The 23,412-nt window shown below is 38.3% G+C and overlaps 1 protein-coding gene across 1 annotated transcript in view; it reads right to left on the bottom strand.

Annotated features, from left to right (window-relative positions):
- TRAT1 (T cell receptor associated transmembrane adaptor 1) overlaps positions 1-23,412 on the bottom strand; it is a 79,307-nt gene that overhangs the window by 29,309 nt on the left and 26,586 nt on the right. Inside the window, exon 3 of the mRNA XM_069070015.1 lies at positions 10,931-10,967. Coding sequence (XP_068926116.1) covers positions 10,931-10,967 — 37 coding nt within the window. The remainder of the gene's footprint in view (positions 1-10,930; positions 10,968-23,412) is intronic.

The following is a 23,412-nucleotide window of genomic DNA, read 5'->3' as shown; positions in this document are numbered from 1 at the left end:
TCATAACTACTCTGATGGCTTTCACTTTCTGGTTTTGGGACTCAGTCTTTTGGTATCTTAATAAATTTTCTAGTCTATTTCCCCAAATGGCAAACCTGACGTATTTTGTGATGGATAATTATATCAGCATATTTATAATCTCTATAGGCATTGTGAATATGGCATTGCTGATACACAAGCATGAGCAGCTTTCCAGAAAAATGCTACTGTGAACAGCTTTTAAGGTTCTGATTACACAGTATAGTGAACACTTGATTTATTCAATAACAAATCAGAGCAAAACATTTACAGTAAATAAAGGTACAGCATTCAATGTTACAATTTATCACAGAAAATCAAATAATAGCATTCACAATAACTTATCACAGAAAATGGCCACATAGTTTCCACCACAGTTGTCACAAAGTTTTCAACAAAGAACAATCATTTAGTAACTCAATAATTCAATCATCCTTAAGGAGGTTTGCCTCCTCAAGGAACACAAAGTACAATAGTCAAAGTTCTCCACTCATGGGACACACACTATGTTAACTCAATTAGTCACTTATTCAGTCATCAATCACTAAGTATAATCATTTAGTCAATCAATCATTCAATGAACTCAATCATTCAATCATCCTTCATCATTCACTATTCAATCATCAGAAAATACACAGACTCTCCACCCCTAGGACACCAGTAAATTTACAATTTCTCAGTCAGTACACAGTATCTAAGTAAAGTCTTCTTTCAGCTTGACTTGGGTTGGTTTCTTGGATTCCCTAGATCCCCTTCCATGGTCCCAGATCCTACCTGGATTCACCAAACTGTCACCTGGGATCAAAGGCAGACAGCTCCCAGGTCTTTGTCCAGCTCTCTGTGCTGTTCCTGCTCCACATTGGAGCTCACAGTGTCCAGTCCATCTCAAATCCTTCATAGTCTCTATTCCTGAGAAGACAAGGCTTAACAAAGCCACAGACAGGTTCATACAAAGTACCAGCATCACAGTCATGCTTCCTCAGTCTTTGGCAGCTCTGGCTGGCCCTCAAGCCAGCCCTCAGCTCCAGATGGCCCTCGGAAATCCTTACCAGCCTCAGCAGCTCTGGCTGGCCTTCGTACTCAGAAGAAGTTTCAGCTGATTCCCAGAATCACAATTACTCCATCCAGGTTTTAAAAATCAAAATCATTCTCTCCAGCCTGGGTGGGGGGGAGGGGTTCCTCTTCAGCCTTCTCGGCTCCTCTTCAGCCTCCCCAGCAGCAGCTTCTGCCTCTAGGGAGCTTGCTCCAAGGAGATCTGTCTCTCCCTCTCTGGGGCTTTTCCTTATATACAGTATTGCCCCTCCATGTTCAGTTCTTTCCTGTTACATCAGCAACAGGGGGTCACACCTTCTGTTTCTTTAACAGAGGATTGATTACTAAATGAAATGCTAAGTACCTGTTACCTTTGCCAATACAAAGGGATCTTCAAATTCAAATTGCATTACCATTACAATAGTCAATGGAATAACTTAGGTCTTGTTTTTTTTTTTTTTTAGCAATTTTCCTACTAAACCATAATAGGGACAATTATAAAACTAGACTATTTGCAGACACTAAAATCAACTAGGTCACCTCTTTCTCAACCTTCCAGACACACATGCTCTCTCCCTGTCTCTCCATCTCTATCCGTCTCTCTCTCTCTCTCTCTCTCTCTCTCCCTCCCTCTCTCTCTCCCCTTTCCTCTCCTCTCCTCTTACTTTCTCTCCCTCCCCCAGGTTTTAATGTTAGTCATGAGTACAACTGTTTCTAGACATGACTTTCCCACTTGATGATTTGGAGAATGAATGTAAAAACTTGAATGACAACAAATGGAGAAATTATTAACATTGTCATTATTATTGAAATACACACACATTGACAACAAAACTGTAGAAAGAATTGTTGAACCAACTGGATTTTGGCTGTGTTATGGACAGGGTTTTTTTTTAGATTAATTCTATGATTTCATCAGTTAAGGAAACATTCATAATGAAACTTCCTCCACTGATTCAGATTGGAAAAGATTCTATAATTTGTCATCTTAGAGAGTTGTTGAAACATCTGAATTATTATTAAATGACTTGTCTGTGGTTGGAAAACTAGTGTGTGTCAGAGGCAGGGCTTGAACCTACATCTTCTGACTCCAATCCAGGTTCAATACATTGTGCAATGCTGCCTCCAATTATAGATGCTCTCTCACTTTTCAGTTATTGTGTTTCAGATAAACCAATTCAGGAATATGATAAGGATTTGGTAGAGAAATAGTGACATAGTGACTCTCTTTTTCATTTTTTTAAATTTTATTTCATTTTCAACTCAAAATTCTGTCCCACTTCCTCTTACCCCTTCATTGAGAATTTCTTTAAAAAATTACAAACATGCATAGTCAAACAAAATAAATTCTTGCATTAGCTTTGTCGAAAAAAAGAAAATATGCCTCAATCTGTACTGAGTCCATTCCATCTCTGTCTAGAGGTAGGTATCACAAGTCTTCTGGAATAGTGAAAACCAATACTCTCTTCAACATAATTTCCAAACTGAGCCCATTAGTTATGGAAATAGTGAAGTTGTTTTAACACATCCAAACACCAGCTGTGTTAAGCTATGGCTAATAGGGCATTCAACAACTTCCATAATTGTGTATCAAGGGAAAGGATGTGATCTCGGTGAGGCTGGTGGAACAACTGAAAACAGGCACAAAATCATCTTTGGCCACTTCCTACTCAGACATTTCAACAGATTATAGAAACACTAGGAACATTTGCCATTGGGACTGTCTTTCAAAAATCCAGGATGTATAATCACTGAACAGAGAGGTATTTGTTTTTTTGTTCATCACTTGCGCAGACTTGTCTTATTTTCCCTTTTCTTTCCCCTCTTTCTTTGCTCATTTCATCACCCTCTGTCCAGAATTGATAGGGATAGGATCTGAACTCCTAAAGGGAAAAGAACATGTCTTTGGAATCTGGACTCTAAAAAGGAAAAACCCTGGACTTTCCCTTGGTGTAGGTCCCTGGCATTCACCTGGGGCAATCAGCGCTTCCTAGTTAATTGACTGCCCTTTCACTATCTGCATCTGGTCCCACCCTAGACCCCTATGCCTTAATTCCATATAGACCCCTTCTCTGTGCCCACAGTCCTCTGTACAAAACATCCATCTTGCCTCCACGAAAGTGTTCGGATTCCTTAAGAGTCAGGCCAATATGGAAGGTGTTTAGAATCATGCCCACCCTCTGTGGGTATTCTAATAAACCTTGTCTTTGACTGGAAGAAGGCTTGGGTCAAATTCATTTGGTAGAACCCACATATCATTATTTCTGGGCCCCTGGCATCCCTAACCCTCAACAGAATCAGCATTGCAATTCTTTTTTTTTAGTTGTTGTTATTAATTTGTTTATTTACTTTTAGTTTACAACTTTCAGTTCCACAGTCCCTTGAGTTTAAAATTTTCTCTCCCTCCCTTTCCTCCCCCCTACCATGGCAGCATACAATCAAATATAGAATCTACAAATACCTTCACATTAAACATTAGTCAGGTTGTAAAGAAGGATTATAACCAATGGAGTGAACAGTGAGAAAGAGGAAACAAAACAAAATAAGAAAAAGAAAGAGAGCAAGTAGTTTGCTTCAGTCTGCATTCAGACTCTGTAGTTCTTTCTCTGGATCTTTCTCTCTCTTTCCATCATGAGTCTTTTGGAGTTGTCTTATCATCTTACATTGCTGAAAGGAGCCCAGTCTATCAAAGGTAGTCATCACACATACATTGTGTCTATAATTGTGTACAGATTTCTCCTGGTTCTGCTCTTCTCACTCAGCATCAGTTTATATAAGTCTCTCCAGGTTATTATGAAGTCTGTCTGCTCCTCATTTCTTATAGCACTATAGTATTCCATTACATTCATATACCACAATTTGTTCAGCCATACCCCAATTGATGGGCATCCCTTTGATTTCCAATTCTTTGCCACCACAAAAAGAGCTGCTATAAATATTTTTGTACATACAGGTCCTCCTCCCACTTCTCTGATCTCTTTGGGATACAACCCTAGAAGTTGCTGGGTCAAAGGGTATGCAATTATTTATAACCCTGTGGGCATAGTTCCAGATTGCTCTCCAGAATGTCTGGATCAGTTCACAACTCCACCAACAATGCATTAGTGTTCCAATTTTTCTACATCCTCTTCAGCATTTATCATTTTCCTGTTTTGTCATCTTAGCCAATCTGGTCAGTGAGATGTGGTACCTCAGAGTTGTTTTGATTTGCATTTCTCTAATCAATAGTGATTTAGAACATTTTTTCATATGCTTATAGATATCTTTAATTTCATCTTCTGAGAACTGCCTGTTCATATCCTTTGACCATTTATCAATTGGAGAATGACTTGTATTCTTATAGATTTGACTCAATTCTTTATATATTTAAGAAATGAGGCCTTTATCAGAGACACTGCTTGTAAAAATTCTTTCCCAATTTTCCACTTCCCTCTTAATCTTGGTTACATTGGCTTTATTTGTACAGAAACTTTTCAATTTAATGTAATCAAAATTATACATTTTGCATTTTATAATGCTCTCTAATTCTTGTTTCATCATAAAATCCTCCCTTCTCCACAGATCTGACAGGTAAACTATTCCTTGCTCTCCCAGATTGCTTACATTATTAGCCTTTATACCTAGATCATATACCCATTTCAATGTGATTTTTGTATACGGCATTAGATATTGGTCTATGCCCAATTTCTGCCATACTATAGTCTAGTTTTCCCAGCAGTTTTTGTCAAATAGTGAGCTCTTATCCCAAAAACTGCAGTTTGGGGGTTTATCAAACCTTAGAGTACTATTGTCATTTACTGTTGAGTCTCGTGTACCCAATTGATTCCACTGATCCACTACTATATTTCTCAGCCAGTACCAAGTAGTTTTCATGACTGCTGTTTTATAATACAGATTAAAATCTGGTATGGCTAGGCCACCTTCCCTAGTATTTCTTTTCATTAATTCCCTTGATATTCTGGACCTTTTGTTCTTCCAAATGAATTTTGCTACTATTTTTTCTAGCTCTATAAAATAATTTTTGGTAGATTGATTGGTATGGCACTAAATATGTAATTTAATTTAGGTTAAATTGTCATTTTTCTTATATCAGTTCCACTCAGCCATGAGCAACTGATGTTTTTACAATTAGTTAGATCTGATTTTATTTGTGTGAAAAGTGTTTTGTAATTGTGTTCATATAGGTCCTGGGTTTGTTTTGGCAGGTAGATTCCCAAATATTTTATAATGTCTACAATAACTTTAAATGGAATTTCTCTATCTCTTGCTGTTGGATTTCAGTAGAGATATATAGGAATGCCATGGACTTGCGTGGGTTTATTTTATATCCTGCAACTTTGTCAAATTTTTTTATTATCTCAAGTAGTTTTTTACTTGATTCTCTAGCATTCTTCAAGTATATCATATCATCTGCAAAGAGTGATAGCTCAGTCTCTTCTTTGCCTAATTTGATTCCTTCAATTTCTTTTTCTTCTCTTATTGCTACTGCTAACATTTCTAGTACCAGATTGAATAACAGTGGTGATAATGAACATCCTTGTTTCACCCCTGACCTTACTGGAAATGCTTCTAGTTTATCCCCATTACATATAATACTTGCTGATGGGTTTAGATAGATGCTACTTATTATTTTAAGGAAGACTCCATTTATTCCTATACTTTCTAGTGTTTTTAATAGGAATGGATGTTATATTTTGTCAAAAGTCTTTTCTGCATCTATTTAGAAAATCATATGGTTTCTGCTAGTTTTGCCATTGATATGATCAATTATACTGATAGTTTTCCTAATATTTAACAATCCTTGCATTCCTGGAATAAATCCTACTTGATCAAAGTGTATTATTCTCATGATAAGTTGTTGTAGTCTTTTTGCTAATATTTTATTTAAAATTTTTGCATCTATACTCATGAGGGAAATTGGTTTATAATATTCTTTCTCTGTTTTGTCTCTTCCTGATTTAGGTATCAGTACCATATTTGTGTCATAAAAAGAATTTGGTAGGACTCCTTCTCCAATTTTCCTGAATAGTTTGTAAAGTATTGGAATCAATTGTTCTTTAAATGTTTGATAGAATTTGCTAGTAAATCCATCTGGTCCTGGGGATTTTTTCCTAGGGAGTTCATGGATAGTTTGTTCAATTTCTTTTCCTGAGATAGGGTTATTTAAATAGTTTACTTCCTCTTCACTTAATCTGGGCAGCTTATACTTTTGTAAATATTCATCCATTTCACTAAGATTGTCAAATTTATGTGCATACAATTAGGCAAAATAATTCCTAATTATTGCTTTAATTTCTTCTTCATTGGAGGTAGATTCACCTTTTCATTTTTGATACTCAGAATTTGGTTTTCTTCTTTGTTTTTATCATATTGACTAAAGGTCTATCAATTTTATTGGTTTTAGTTTTCACAAAGCCAGCTTTTAGTTTTATTTATTATTTTAATAGTTTTCTTAAATTCAATTTTAATAATCTCTTCTTTGGTTTTCATTATTTCTAATTTAGTATTTAATTGGGGATTTTCAATTTGTTCTTTTTCTAGCTTTTTCAGTTGCATTCCCAATTATTGACCTCCATTTTCTCTATTTAATTCATGTATGCATTCAGGGATATAAAACTTCCCCTAAGAACTGCTTTTGCTGCATCCCACAAGTTTTGGTATGTTGTCTCATTATTGTCATTCTCTTGAATGAAGTTACTGATTGTTTCTATAATTTCTTGTTTGACCCACTCATTCTTTAGGATTAAATTATTTAGTTTCCAATTAGTTTTTAGTCTATCCTTCCATGGCCCTTTATTGTATATAATTTTTATTGCATCATGATCTGAGAAGGATGCTTTTAATATTTCTGCCTTTCTGCACTGAATTGTGAGTTTTTATGCCATAGTACATGGTCAATTTTTATGTATGTGCCATTTATTGATGAGAAGAAGGTATATTCCTCTTTATCCCCATTCAATTTTCTCCAGAGGTCTACCATATCTCTCTTCTCTAAGATTCTATTCACCTCCTTAATTTCTTTCTTGTTTATTTTGAGGTTAGATTTATCAAGTTCAGAGAGGGGGAGATTGAGGTCCCCCACTAGTATAGCTTTACCATCTATTTCTTCCTATAACTCCTTTAACTTCTCCTCTAGGAATTTGGATGCTGTACCTCTTGTTGCATAAATGTTTAATAATGATATTGCTTCATTTTCAATGGTGCCTTTTAGTAGGATATAGTTTCCTTCCTTATCTCTTTTAATTAGATCTATTTTTGCTTTTGCTTTGTCTGAGATAAGGATTGCTACCCCTGCTTTTTTTTTAACTTTAGCTGAAGCATAATATATTTTACTCCAGCCTTTTGCATTTACCCTGTATGTATCCCTCTGTTTCAAATGTGTTTCTTGTAAACAGCATATTGTAGGATTATGGTTTTTAATCCATTCTGCTATCAGCCCTCTGTTTTATGGGAGAGTTCATCCCATTCACATTCACAGTTATGACTACCATCTGTCTTTCCCTCCATCCTATTCCCTCCCTTATTTATACTTTTATTTTTCCCTTCCCCTCCTTAAAAGTTTTCCTTTTGACTGCCACCTCCCTCAGTATTCTCTCCTTATCAGCCCCCCTCCCTTTTCCTCCCCTCCCCCCTTATTACTTCTTCCCTCCATTCTAACCTCCCCCCCTTTTCATAGCCCTCCCCCTCCTACTGCCTGTAGGGTAGAATAGCTTTTTATACTTAATGTAGTAAGTTATTTCTTCCTTGAACCAAGATTGACAAGAGTAAATCCCGTGCAATGCTCCTCTCCCTCCCCTCTTTCCCTCTATTATGATAAGTTTTATGTCTCTTCACAATAGAGTTCTATACTTAACTGATTATGTTATTCCCTCCTTACACCAGAACCAATGAGGGCTAAGCTCATATAATGTTCATCTCCCTCCCTTCTTTCCCTCTACTATAATATGTTTTTATGCCTCTTTGTGTGGCACAATTTACCCTTTTCTGCTTCGTTCTTTCCTCTTCTCCCATTGCAGTCCCTTTGCACCCCTTAATAAGGTTTTTTTTTATCATCATTTTGTTTAATTTTTACCCACACCCTCTATCTATATCCCTTTTAAATGTCATGGTAAGTATACAGTTCTCAATATTAACAGGTATCCCATATAGGGATGTAAACAGTTTGCTTTTATTAAATAATAAGTTGTGTGTGTGTGTGTGTGTTTTCCCTGTTTACCTTTGTATGTCCCTCTTGAGTCTTGTATTTGGAGATCGAATTCTCCATTGAGCTCTGGCTTTTTTAATCAGGAAGGTCTGGAAGTCCCTTATTTCATTGAATGACCATCTCCTTGCCTGAAAGATCATGCTCAGTTTTGCTGGTTAGTTGATTCTTGTTTGTAACCTAAGCTCTTTTGCCTTATGAAATATCATATTCCAGTCCCTCTGATCTTTCAATGTAGAAGTTGCTAGATCCTGTGCAATTCTCACTGTAGTTCTGTGATATTTGAATTGCTTCTTTCTGGCTGCTTGCAACCTTTTCTCCTTTACCTGATAGTTCTGGAATTTGGCTACAACATTTCATGGAGTTTGAAATTTGGGATCTCTTTCAGGAGGTATACAGTGGAATCTTTCTATATCTATTTTACCCTCTGCTTCTAGGATCACAGGGCAGTTTTCCTTGATGAGTTCTTGAAAGATGTTGTCCAGGATCTTTTTTTCATCATGATTTTCTGGTAGACCAATAATTCTTTGATTATCTCTCCTGGACCTGTTCTCCAGGTCAGTTTTTTTCCATTGAGATATTTTACCTCTCTTTCTAATTTTTCATTCTTGAGCTTTTGTTTGACTGATTCGTGGTGCCTCATAGTCATTAGTTTTGATTTGGTTTATTCTAATTTTTAGAAAATTATTTTTTTTCAGTTTTTGAAGCTTCTTTTCCATATGTTCAGATTCCATTTTTAGGCATTTGTTTTCTCCAATTAGATTTTGAGCCTCTTTTTCCATTTCACACATTTTTCTTTTTAAGGAGATGCTTTCTTCAGTGAAATGTTTTTCTATTTTGCAATTTTGATTGTAAAAGAATTGGTCAATTTATCTTCTACATTTATAATTTGGTTTTTAAAGTCCTTCTTGAGCTCTTTCAAGAACAATTTCTGGGCTTAGAGACCAGTTCATATTCCCTGTTGAGGCTTCAGCTGTGGGTGTAGAGTCAATTATGTCTCCTTTTGAATTTAGTTCTTCATGCTTACAATAATAGAATTCTAGAGTCTGTCTTTGCAATCTGTTTTTTACCCATTTTGAGCAGGGCCTTAACCATGCCCTTCCTCTAGGACTCCCAATCCTTCTCTATTTTAGAATTTTGCTCTGGGAAAATAATCTTTGTGTTTTCAGGGAGGGGGATTAGAGCATTCGGGGTTCACACTGCCATCCTGGTCCCTGGAGGTTCAGGTAGGTGCTTTTTTAAATTTCCAGGCTGTGGGATGATAGTCCCTGGAGTAGCTGCTGCCACCGCCACGCTACAGCAAGCTCTGTGCTCAGTATTGGCCTCTGCACTGCCACGTTCGCCTGCATGCGCTGCATACACCTCCATACCACAGCATCCACCTCCACACGCCAACTCTGCCCCCATATCACCATCCGCCTACAAGTGCTGCGTTTGCCTCTGAGCCTCTGCATCTGTCTCCATGCCTCCTCATCTGCCTCCGAACCCCGTGTCCACTTCTGCATGCCATGTCCGCCTCCGTGCCTAGCATTGAAATTCTAAAACACTCATGCCTGACCTTCCCAGTCCTTTTTCCCTACACCTTTCCCCATAACTAATGTAATATTTTATGGAACTTCCCAAATTTTAAGAATATCATATTATATTTAAGTACAGATAATAAGAAGTTACTAATATTTTTAATATTATTGATATATATCAATATTATATACAATATAATTTTGAATAATATTTCTATAGAGAGATGACATGGATAGACATGGATAGACAGCTGACAGTATTTGTTATTTAGGGCTTTCATTTATAAGCCTTCCTTTTTTCTAACCAGAACAGCAAATCCCTGGGCCATTTGCTATGACATGGAAATAGCCCCATGGTATAGAATCCTGTGTAGTAAGCAGAGTTCTACCTATCTTTGAGTCTCTCTGTGGCTTAACTACAGAAACCACCAGTAATTTTTCCATTAGGAGTAATTGATTTTATTAAAAGCATCATAAAGGGGCTTGTCCCAGGGTAAGGGGTGGGAAGAGAGGAAAGAAGGGAGAGGAGAGAGAGAAAGAGAGGGGGTAGTGAGGAAAAGGAAAGGAGAGACAGACAGAGACAGACACAGAGAAACACAGAGATAGAGGCAGAGAGAAAGAGAGACAGAGAGGGAGAGAGACAGAGAGAGAGAGAGACACAGAGAGTGTTGACTTTTTCCCCTGAACTAGGCAAATGATATATGTTTGATTAATTAAAGTAAGATTGTTAACCCATTTTGAGTTGATTTCCTTTAGAAAAGCAGATCTAAGAACCTGTGTTAGCAGCCATCCTGGGTATACTATTGTGCTTTCTGCTACAGTTCCCAAGTCAAGACGATCTAGTTCCCTTTCAGCTCAAACATCTAGGAATTTCTGTAGCTCTACAAAGCCTGTAGATGCCAAGTTAGCATCTCATTTCTGTCTTTGACTCTGTACTCTTACTGACATAGAATAACAAACTCTTCAAAATGAGGGCTTCTATGTCCAAAGGAAAGTAACAATCCATGAAGATTTAAAATATCTATAGGGAAGGTGGTAATATTAACAAAGTGAAAACTCATTTTTCTTTCTTTAAAGAAGCCATCCCTTTGTCCCCCTCCTCAGCCCACCCAGAGACCACCCTGATTCTACTTTGTTATTGGAAGATCTGAGCACTTACCTTGGAAGGTAGTCATCAGTGTAGTCATAGGTTTTATCTGTAAGAAAATTGTAAAAAGAATGTTAAAAGACATTGAAATCATGACAATGTTGATGCTACACAAGAATATTCTAAGCACGATGGTTTTTAACTTGTGTTACATGAGCCTGTTTTGTTAACATTGTGATGACTATATTTCAATACAATTAGTTCCTTTGGTTAGCCTATGGATTTTCTTTTGTATATTTTATTATTCCATCAAAGGAGTCCATGATGCAAAAACCATTAAGAAGTCCTATTCTTGGGGTGGCCAGGTAGCACAGTCAGTAAGAGCACCGGCTCCAGTGTCAGGATGACCTGGAGATCGAATCCCGGGCTCAGACACTTAGCACCCACCCAGAAACACCTGGCCTTGTAACCTTGAACAAGTTACTTAACCCCAATTGCTTAGGGGCGGCCAGCTGGCTCAGCGAGTAAGAGCACTGGCTCCAGTGTCGGGATAACCTGGAGATCGAATCCCGGGCTCAGACACTCAGCACCACACCGAGAAATAACTGGCCATGTAACCTTGAGCAAGTTACTTAACCCCGATTGCTTAAAAAAAAAAAAGTCCTATTCTTGGGTGCCATTTCTGATGTGTATGTCATCACTGAATTTGACCATTTGGATACTAATTTTTAAAAAATATATATTCTTAAAAAATTGTTCTGGTTGCCATCCCATTTTATTTCTGTGGGAGGGTGGAAAGTATACCAGGCTTAAAGTTCAAAGACTTATTTTCACATCTGAGCTCCTTCCCTATCTATCTGTGTAACCTTAAACAGTCACTTTCTCTCCATGTGCTTCCACTTTCATAGCTAAAAAATAAGTTCTCTTCCTTGTCTAATGTTCTGGAATTCTTTGAATGAACGTGGTGAAGAAGGACTAAAGACAGAGGAGAATGACTCCTACCCTTGGGGTGAATACTTTACTGGAAGCAAGTCTTTCCCAAAATGTCATGCTGTTGGGACTATCTGTTTCATCTCCAGACCAGATGGATTTTCCATTTTGATTCTTCTGATTTTTAAAATAACATTCTGGTTCCTTACTATAAGGATGCAGGGGAAAGAGTAGAATTCTTCAGTTATATAAATACTTTGCTATTACTTTATATTCATCAAATTTCAGTAACAGCTGCTCCTTTTAGTGCCCATTGGAACTGAGGCGTGTCAGCTATTATTAAGGATTCTCTGGTAATAAAAATCCTGCAACATATTTTAGAAAAAGTCAGGAGTGAGAACATCAGCATCCTGAAGAAAAGTAGCATATTCCACCTGCCCTTTACATTGAGAAGTTGAGAGTCCAAGTGTTGACTTGGGGAAAATGAGCCTGAGATAGTGTTAGAGTTGAACAAAACATAATAGACCTAAAGAAGATCCAGGGAGAGACAACTAAAATGATAATATTAGCTGGCATTTATATCATATTTTACAGCTAAGTGTTTTCTACACATTAACTCCATCACCAGAATGATGAACTGGCCTCAGGTGAACAAAGATTTAAAAGACTAGGATCATCCTTTGTCTGGAAGGACAAAGAGAATACACCCAAATCTCTCTGTGCTTTTGTTTACTCGTCTGTAAAATGAGGATGTTGGACCAAATGATCTCTAAGTTCACTCCCAGCCCTAGATCTAAAAACCTGTGATCAGGGAAAGTAGAAATAAATAGAAAACAGAGTTTTTTATTCAATCCCAGAATGTTAGAAATGGGGACCATGTGAACTCAAAGGTGATAGGAAAAAAGGATAGGAAGTATTCCTTTTTCTAGACAGAAATTGAGAACATGAATAATATACATGGAAAATATACCAAGTAGGTTTTAGGTAAATGAAAAATTGGTAGTTGTAGGTGCTTTGTGAATAGGGATTGTTTCATTTGTTGTTTTTGTTTGTATACTTCGAACCTAGTAAAGTGTCTGACAGAGATCAGGAGATTAACAGGTATTTGTTGACTGATTAATTGATAACAAATTTATTAAGAGGGAAGTAAAAAATACTGAAGATATTACCCCTAATATTTCTAGGCCAGGATTGCCTAAAACAGCTATGAGGTATGTCCTTCTATGAACTGACACTTTGTTCTACTACCAGGAACAGAATTCTGGAATAAAACTACTCATTAATTTGGTCTAGCATAAAATTGTGTGCTTAATCTTTTTGTGCTAGCTATCATGCCTAAAGCTTGATCAACATGTTGTTTTGTTGTTGCTATTTTTCAAAAAATATAGGCAGGCTAATGAGAGCCAATATGATGTAACAGAAAGAAGACTGACCTTGTGGTCAGGGAGACCTAGGTTCAAGCCTCACCTCTTACATATACCATCTACAGGACCCTCAGGAAACCACTATACCCCTTGTTGTTACTGAGTCATTCCAATCATGCCCAACTCTTTGTGACCTCATTTGGAGCCTTCTTGGCCAAGATATTGGAGTGGTTTACCATTTCTTTTTCCAAGTCATCAAACAGGGCTAAGTAACTTGCCCAGGATCACACAGCTAGTAAATGTCTGAGGTCACATTTGAAGTCAGAAAGATGAGTCTTCCGGACCCCAGGCCAGGTACTCTATCCACTGTTCCACTTAGCTGCCTATACTATACTCCTCAGGGAAGGCAAAAGAGATCACTCTTTGCCCTGTTTTTACTTAGCCTTAATAACTGAATGGGCATTGCCTCAGACTAACTGAGACCTGGGAAAGACCTTAGCTTAAAAAGGCCAAGGTCTCCCACTGCATCCAAGGTCATCTCCAGTCATCCTGATATTTATTGTTCCACTGGACCCAGATGGCTCCGGAGGAGAAAGTGAAGCTGGTGACTTTGCACAGCCCTGCTTCACTTAAATCCAATTCACTTGCAAGTCATGATATCTCCCTCCTGACATGGTCCTTTTAGAGAATGGAGGACAAACAACAAACCCCCAGGGCAGAGGAATTGCAGGTAATATAACAGTGAAGAGTTTTCACATCAGGAAGTTCTCTACAGAGATGAAATAATCTAGACCCAAAAAGTAAATAATTAAATTAAAAAATCAAACCAATAACAAGCATACCTAAGCTTATGACAATGACAAAAGCACTCTGCACATAGTAGGCACTTAACAAAATTAAGACAAGAAAAATCAAATAATGAAAGGATGGTTTGGAGGCAATAAAGATCAAATAATGAAGAAGAAAGTAATGATGACAATTTGTTTTAACTGGTACTACAAATAACAACTCCATGCATTTTGGTTAGAAAGGTTATTCTTTATACAAGCAGAATGTGCATGTGTATGTGTGTGTGTGTGTGTGTGTATCAGTGAGACAACTCCACAAATACAAAGATCACTTTCTTCTGTGGGAGTTATAGACTGGCAATTTAAATGTGTCTCCAAGGAGATCATTAATTGTTAAAGATCCATTATCTGGAGTAAAACTGCAAGTTGGAGGCAGAAGTGGATATTTCACATGCAAATGGATTTTTTTTTTAAATGTCGGTGGCAGAGACAATGTGGGAGGTTTTCTACAGAATCTACACATCAAGGCATGATACTAGAAGTGATGAATGCAACTGTTGGAATGTGTCAAAAAGAAAATTTCATCATCCTGTAAGGAATGGAGTCCTGAATTGACTGATACGTAACTCTGAAGGTAAACTTACCTAACTAAGCACAAGAGATCAGATGTGTGCTGGGTGACTTGAAAGTCACTGAGCTAAAGTGAAATGCAGAAGAAGGGTAAAGGAGGTTCTCTATAGACCCCAAGTTAGCAGCAATATAAATAAAATTGTAAAACCGTGTGAGGTGGTACAAAATATTAAGACAGAAAGTGGATTACTAATGCTTGGCAATGAAGAAATTGTAAATTAGAAAATAAAGAAGTCTGGTCCAAAGTAAGGAACGATTTATTATGATGAGAGGATCTAGGATAATGGATTATAGTTGGAAAGGATTTTAGAGGTCATGGAGTCTAACCCATCCCTTTTATAGATGAGAAAACTGAGGGCCAGCGTAGTTAGGTGATTGGACCAGCATCACACAGCTAGTAAGAGTCTCAGGAAGCATTCAAACCCAAGCATTCTTGACCCTATGTCCAGCACAATTGGTAACAATTCACTTTTGACTGAGAGCAGCACTTCTGTTGTATAACCCTGACCCACAGCACCCTCCCCTCTCTTGCGGTACACACCATTCAATCATATCATCATTTTCTGATCCTTCCAACAGTCATGAGCCCACACCAGATACTCCCTCACCCCTTCCTAGATCATCCTGCATCCTAGTACTTTACCTTTCTTTGTACCCCAGGGGCTTAGCACAGTGTCCCAGGCACGCAGTAAGTACTTAATATAGGCTAGCTGAATGATTGACTTCATTTCATCATGGGTGCTCACTTTCGCACCCATATTCTGCTGCCTGGCCACATTGCAGCCCTTTCTCGGTCCCTCACACATGCCATCCCATCTCTGTGCCTTTGCACACTGTCCTCCATGCCTGAAATGCACTTGCTCCTTAATTCCACCTCAATGCATCTCTCCCTACAAGACACAGCTCAAGCACCAGTTTCTACAGAAAGCTCTGCCTGAGTCTCTCCAACTGCTACTGTCCTCGCTGCCTAAGTACATGGTATTTAATTTTATTTATTCTATATACACCTATGTAAGTGCATACTGTCTCTCTGGCAAGCCATCTGAAATCATTTCTCCTCCTCTTCCTCCTCCTCTTTTTCCTTCTCTTCCTCCTCCTACTTCTCCCCCTCTTTCTTTTCCTTCTTCTCCTCTTCCTACTGCTCCTTCTTCTTCTTCCTCCTCCTCCTGCTCCTCCTTTTTTGGTTTCCTTGGCTAGGTCCTCTTCCTCTTCCTGCCCCTCCAAGAATGGACATCTCCCAAGGCTCTGTCCTCTTCCTAATCTCCTCTCTCTCTCGTTCTCATGGATCAAACAACAACAGTTCCCTGCCCGTGGTTATTTTTTGGGCCCTCCTGGCTCAGAGTGAATGGTAAATAACTATTTCTCTTTTGGCCAGCAATCCTAAGGGTCTTCCCCTCCAAGTTTGATTTTCTTTAATTATTAAAGGTGTCATCCCTTGACTCACTTCTTAAAGAGGCCTATTCACTGAATGGATTTTACCTCACTCTAAGTGAGAACTTGAAAAGGCCTTAGCCTAAAAGGGTCAGGGTCTCCCATTGTATCCTGGGTCATTTCCAGTCATCCTAATGAATATCTGGCCACTGGACCCAGAGGGCTCTGGAGGAGAAAGTGAGACTGGTGACCTTGCACAGCCCTCCCTCACTCAAATAAAAGTCAACTGCAAGTCATGTCATCATCTCCCTGATGTCATGGTCCTCTTCTAGAATGAAGGACAAACTAGAAAACTGAGTCCCTTCCATTCAAATTGTCTTGGGAAGGTTCTGAAGATCACCTGGCAGGATAAGGTACCAGATACTGACGTCCTTACTTGAACTAAACTGCCAAGCACTCAAACTCCGCTTCAGAGAGTGCAACTCTGATGGGCTGGCCACGTTGTTCAAATGCAAAACATACATTTGCCAAAAAAAACATTTCATGAAGAACTCACACAGGGCAAGCGCTCACATGGTGGTCAGAAGGCGCCATACAAGGACATTCTCAAGGTCTCTCTCAAGAATTTTGGAATTGATATTATGTGACATAGGAGACACTGGCACAGGACCACTCAGCATGGTGAGCCCACATCAGAGAAGGTGCTGTGCTCTATGAGCAAAGCAGAATTGAGATAGTTCAAAGGAAATGCAGGATGCACCAATTTAGAGAGTCCACCCAAATGTTCACATGAACTATTTGTGCCCAACCTGTGGTAGAGCATTCCGAGCTCGTATTGGTCTGATCCACCACAGTCAGACACACTATATCTTGACTCTAGCATAGTGATGCCATTTTGGTCCTCTTTGAGAACACAGGACAACAACAGTCATTTCTTTGACATTCTTATGCCTTCTCATGGCTTTTAATTTCTAGCTGTCTCTTAAGTCCATATCTATACTCCCAAACTGGGTTTCAGTCCTATATTTCCAGCTACTTACACATTTCTAACTGGATGTTCTACTTTCATATCAGACTAAGGATGTCCAAGTCAAGTCAACACACATTTATTCAGCACCTACTATGTTTCAAGGACTGTGCTAAAGATTAGGGACACAAAGAAAGGCAAAAGCAAGCCCTGCCCTCATAGAGCTTACAGTCTAATGGAAGAGAGAAAATCGGAACAACTAAATACAAACCGGACATATACAGTACACACTGAAGATAATCCACAGAAGGAAGGCGTTCGTATGAAGGGGAACTAGCAAGGGTGCTTGGTGGGAGGTAGGATTATGCATTGTTGTATCTGTCCTTTGTCCTCAGAGACTATGACATCAGGGGAATGATGACATGACTTGCAGTTGACTTGGATTTGAGTGAGGAAGGGCTGTGCAAAGTCACCAGCCTCATTTTCTCCTCCAGAAGGTAGGATTTTAGTTGAGATTTGAAAGACAGGGAAGTACCGAGGCAGATATGAGGAGGGAAGGAATTCCAAGCAGAGGGGATAGCCAGTGAAAAGGCAAGGTCAGGAGTTGGACAGTTAAGCCCCAGAGTCCCTTACAGACCACAATTCCCACCTTGTGTGAGGAATAACAAGGAGATCAGTGCCACTGAGCCAGAGTATACAGAGGGGAGTAAAGTATAAGGAGACTGAAAATATAAGAAGTTCAAGGTCGAACATGCCCCAAACTTGGCTCCCTAGCTCTAAACTTGTTCCCCTTTCTAACTTCCCTGATTCAGTTGATGGTGCTGTTCTCCTCCCTGTCATCCAGACTCAATACCTTGGTACTAATTCTGAACCTTCCCTTCCTCTGCACAATCATTATGCAATGTCCTGTTGATTTTATGACCTGGAATCTCTCCTGTTATTCCCACTTCCATCTCCCTAATTCAGATCCTTATTAACTCTCATGTGAACTGCTGTGGAGCCTATCTCCAGTCTGTTGCCTCTCTCTCCATTCCAGAAATGGGTACGCCAAAGGTCAGAAGGAGGAGAACCCATGTACCCAATACTTCAGGAGGACAGAGCTTCACATGATTTCCCTGGTCTATGTAAGTATGTCACTAACTTTGGAGCTTGTATTTGGTCACTTTCAAGGTTAAGAGACTGATGTGGAAGAAATGACAAAGGTGATATTATTGGACATAGCTTGAAAAAAAGTGAGAGAATATTCAAAGGTTGATTCAATGGATGTATGGGAAACAGCAAACAGGATAGTGAGTCATAGTAAGAGTGATTTGAGTGTTGCAGAAAAGTAAGTGTAGGTGAGTTGGTGCTTGCCAGGACAAGTAAAATCAGCTATGAAATGAGTACTGGTCTGAAACTGCACCTGGAGGTCTTCCTTCTCCCACCCATATATTAATTCCCAATAGTGGTACAAAAAGATGGTGCATGGTCAAGCTTTTGTCCACACAACCCATCTGAATTACCTTTCCTCAGCTCCTACTTCAGCTTTTTTGAATAAAGGCAAGGCATGCACTATGAAGGACAATCTAATGACCTCGCTCCAATTCATCCTTTATACTTCAACTAAAATATTCCAACTAAACTGCTTTGATTTGGCTATTCTGTCTCAAGACCCTTCCATTTGATGGCCAGAAGATAAAATGATAATATGATAATAATAAACTAGCATATATGTGATAAAATTATGATATAATATGATATAATGTGGTATAATGTGATTATGATATATGATATAATATAGTATAACATAATATAATATAATATAATATGATATAATACAATGTAATATAATATAATGATAAAATACAATAATAATTAGGATATATATTTGTATCACTTTAACATTTTCAAAGCACTTTAACAACATCTCATTTGATCTTCATAACAACACTGAGAGGTAGGTGCTGTTATATTACCTAATTCTACCCCTGCCTTTCCATCCATATTTCATAGCACTCACCATCATGAACTCTGTATACCATTCAAATTGGAGTTATCCAATTAGTGCTCCATCCTCCATGCCTTGAACAGATTCTAACTAATCTCACCTGCCCCCAGCTCCTCCTTTCACATCCTTTCCTTTTTCTAATATCCACCATTCATGTAGTCTTCCCTAAACTCCCAATGAGAAATGATCCCTGTCTACTCAAACCTTTCAGTCCTTTCTGTTTGACCTTATACACTTACCAACTTTCTAAATTGTTTTAGTTACTTATATTCAAGTCTTATCTCCTACTAGATGGTGGACTTATTGAGGACAGGGACTGTTGCATCTTTCACCTTTATGTCTATCCCTAGCATGAGGTAAGCACAGAACTGGTACTTGATAAATATTTGTTTAATTTAATTCTATATTAATATAATATGATATTAGATGTTAATATAATGTGTTGAAATGGTAAATGTAGTAGCTATAATCTATTCCAATCTGGCAAGATCTATAGTGTACAAAATAAAGTTGTAACAGACACTTGGTGTATAAATTAGAGATGGGAACTGAATCTAGACTTCACTGGTATGAGGAACTTACAAGCAAGGAACTTCTCTCTCTAACAGCAAAGGTGGGAATTGTCTCTCCAGCTTATAGTCACAGACAGATGCCTAGACTGCTGACAGGTTAAATGAATTAGTCACATGGACAGTATGTTGTCAGAGGCAGAACTTGAATCCAGGTGTTCCTGGTTTCTAGGCCAATTTGCTATCCCTTGATTCCTCTCTAATTTGGTAATAACTTTAATAGGTTTGGATTGCAAAATACAAAACAAAAATGTAGTTGAGTGTGTCACCTTTAGCCTAGGGTATCCTTTCATGGAAAATGGGGTAGAAATAATTAAGAACCACTGGCAAGTAAAAACCTCACAATGAAACTTAATTTGGGATCAAACTACAGAATTATGCTGATGTCAATGGGATTATCACCAGCTGAGTTATTATTTGAGAAATCAAAGATAGACTCTTGAAAAACTTTAAGTGATACATGTTGTAATTGGCAATATGTCAAGCAAGAAATAAAAAGAGAGGGTGGAGTGTGAAAGGCATTCTGAGAATTTGGACAACTTTTTTAAAAAGATAATAATGTAAAGTTCTTCTACTGAAAGTACTGGGGGAGTGAAGGTTATTATGTGAGAAGTTGTACCAATAATACCCTCTAGAGAATAGTTTAAAATATTTCCATCGATCCTCACCAGAAAGGAATAAACAACAGGTTTAGTTGAAAGTGGATGGTCAGAGGAGAAAAAGTTGTAAAAAAGTTGAAATATTCCAAAATAAACTAGAGTCCAGGTGAAAGTAGGAGGAATGATGCAATAAAGAAAACTATGAAGGATAACATACAGATAAATTCAGAGGAAAAGATAGTGAAAAGTTCATTTGCATGTAAATTCCATGCAAATATTTGAACTCCTATATGTAACTAGAAGATGGATTATCAATACCATTATAATTTTAGTTTTGGAATACTTATAAATAATCAACAATGCTTCATCCCCACCCTTATTACAAAAAAAAAAAAAGATCTTCTAGAACCAATGGGATGTATAAAATATATCAGATAGTTTTGAAAATTTGGAAGTGTTATTTTACCTTGGTAGACAAAGGTGTGTATGGATGGAAGGAAAACTGGTGGATGTATGTAATGGCAAGCACAGAAGTAGTTCACACCTTGTTTCAGCTATTGAATTAACACCTTGTTTCAGACTATTAAGAAACAGAACATGTGAACTCCACAACTCATGAATCCTAGAACTTGTAAACTTTTGGGGAGAAGCTAATGACTATATAAGGAGAGCCCCAGAGCTAGAGACAGCAGGAACTGAGAAGACTCTTGTGGCAACGTAAAGAAAGAGAAAACTTGTGGTATTCCGGCACTCTGTGTGTCTGCTCTGTCTGTGTTGGTGTTTGTTTATGATACTTTGTACTGGGACCCTGGGACCTTACTGGAAGCCCTGAAAGAGGATTTTCTGGTTGTATGTGTACAGAAATCCGGGAGGAGGGTTTTGGAGGTCCTGGGACTTTACTGATGATCTGTGCTGACCTCTTGGACCTTGTTTGTGGATCTGTATTGATTTCTATGTTGATGATTTGTGTTGAGTTCTCAGACCTTGTTGGTGGGTCTGAGTTGATTTCACAGGCAAATAGTGAATTGATGATGGTGCGAACAATGTGTATGAATATTATTGTGGCTATGTTAAGCTTTGTCTTCCCAAAACCAGGAACTGTGAAGGACATGAGGTGGACTAGACACTGTAAACTTCAATATGGAACAGAAACTGGATGAAGAACTGGACAAGGAGCTGGACAAGGAACTGGGAGCTTCCTGCCTTTGAATTCAGGTGACAGCTGGAGCTGGGACCATGGAAGAGGAACCATGGAAACTGAGAACCAGGCTTGAGTCAAGCTGAAAAAAGATTTTCCTTGGATATTGTGTACTGACTGAAAAGACTGTGATTTACTTGTGACCTAGGGGTGGATGGCCTGTGTATTTTCCACTACCCCTTAAGAGGGTATTGAGTAGCGACTAATGACTGAGCAGTGACTGATGATTGAATAGTGACTGATGACTGAATAGTGACTGATCTGTAACTTAATGTGCCCCATGAGTGGAGAACTTTAACTATTGTATTTTGTGACCCTTAAGGAGGCAAGCTTCCTTAAGGATGATTGAATGATTGAGTTACTAAATGATTGTACTTTGTTGAAAACTATTCAGTTATTTGTTGAAAACTATTTTGATGAAAACTATGTGGGCATTTTAGTGATAAGTCATTGTGAATGCTATATTTTGATTTTCTGTGATAAGTTGTAATATTGTGAATGCTATACTGCAATTTACTGTGAATGTTTTGCTTTGAATTGTTATGGAATTAAATAGAGTGTTCACTATACTGTGTAATCAGAACCTTAAAAGCTGTTTGCAGTAGCATTCTTCTGGAAAGCTGCTAGTACTTGGCTTTACATTATGGTGTAGTCAGCAGGATTACAAAGTATAGTGCTTCTATTTGTTCCAGGATGTATGGCCATTTGGATTGAGATTGTAAAGCCAAGGATCCTGGAGGGGTGGAATGTAATGTTTATGTAATTTGAATCTGAAGACCTCTTTTTGTATTGGCAAGTAAGGAGGTACTTAGCACTTAGTAACTAATCAAACCTCTGTGAAAGAAACGGATGGTATGAACCCCTGTTCCTGGCATGACAGGAAGGGGTTGGCTGAAATAGGAAGTACCTAATGCTGTATGTAAGGAAAAGCCCCAGAGAGGAAGGGTCAGAATTTCTTGGGACCAGCATCTGGAGGCAGAGTAGCTACAGAAGAGAAATGAGAATCGAGAACTGAGTCAGAATTTCCTGAGAACTTGTGGTGGTGGAGCTTCTTCTGAAGAGGAGCCCAGGAGCCCAGGAACAGGAGCCCCCCATCCCCAGGCTGTATAAAGTGATTCTGATTTTTTTAACGAGCTGCAGAACACTGAGGAAGCATGACTGGGATGCTAAAACTTTTTCTGTTTGTGCCTTGGTTGAACCGAGATGGACTGACCCTGTGAACTTCAGTGTGGAGTAGGATTTACATAAAGAGGTGGACAAGGAACTGGGAGCTTTCTGCCTTTGAATCCAGGTGACTGTTTGGTGGATTCAGGTAGGAGTTGCCTGCCTCAAGTCAAGATGAAAAAACCTCTCCAATGGGAACTGAGTAGTGATGAAATTGTAGTGACCTAGGAGTGGAGGGTCTGTGTATTTTCTAATGATTTTACTTAGGGATTAATGATAATTAGTAATTGATTGCTGAATAAGTAACTGATTGAGTTAACTTAGTGTGCCCCATGAGTGGAAGACTTTGACCATTGTACTTTGAGATGATTGTTCTTTGTTCAAAACTTTGTGGCCACTTTGGTAGAAACTATGTGGGCATTTTAATGATAAGCTGTTGTGAATACTATATTGTGATTTTCTGTGACAACTTGTAATATTGTGAATGCTGTGCCTTGATTTTCTGTGAATGCTTTGCTTTTATTTGTTATAGAATAGTGTTCACTATACTATGTCATCAGAACCTTAAAAGCTGTTCACAGTAGCATTCTTTTGGAAAGCTGCTCATGTATGGCATTACGATGTATTATTTTATAACTTAAAATGTTAATTATGGAATACAGGGTAAAATATGAAACTGAACTAATATATATACAATCATTTCACTGAATTTGGAGTCTCTATTGATTTAAATAGGGACAACAAGGTGGCCAAATGGATAGAGTTCCAGAGCCTGGAATAGCATATGCTGGCCATGTAAACTTTGCTCTCAATGGCTCAGGAGACTCTCTAAGCCCAAGTTGCAGAGTTGGTACATGACCTGTATTTATAGAAGGAGTTCCCTCACTGAAAGCTGTCTTGAAACAATGAAATCAAAGGTCTATTAAAACACATACACACACACACACACACACACACACACACACACACACACACACACACACACAC

The sequence above is a fragment of the Petaurus breviceps genome, unplaced genomic scaffold (genome assembly GCF_028583685.1).
Source record: "Petaurus breviceps papuanus isolate PSGF00001 unplaced genomic scaffold, PetGlider_PUasm1.0 90792, whole genome shotgun sequence".
NCBI classification, from domain to species: Eukaryota; Metazoa; Chordata; class Mammalia; order Diprotodontia; family Petauridae; genus Petaurus; species Petaurus breviceps.
Note: the sequence above shows the minus strand (reverse complement) of the source record. Positions and strands in the feature narration are given on the sequence as shown.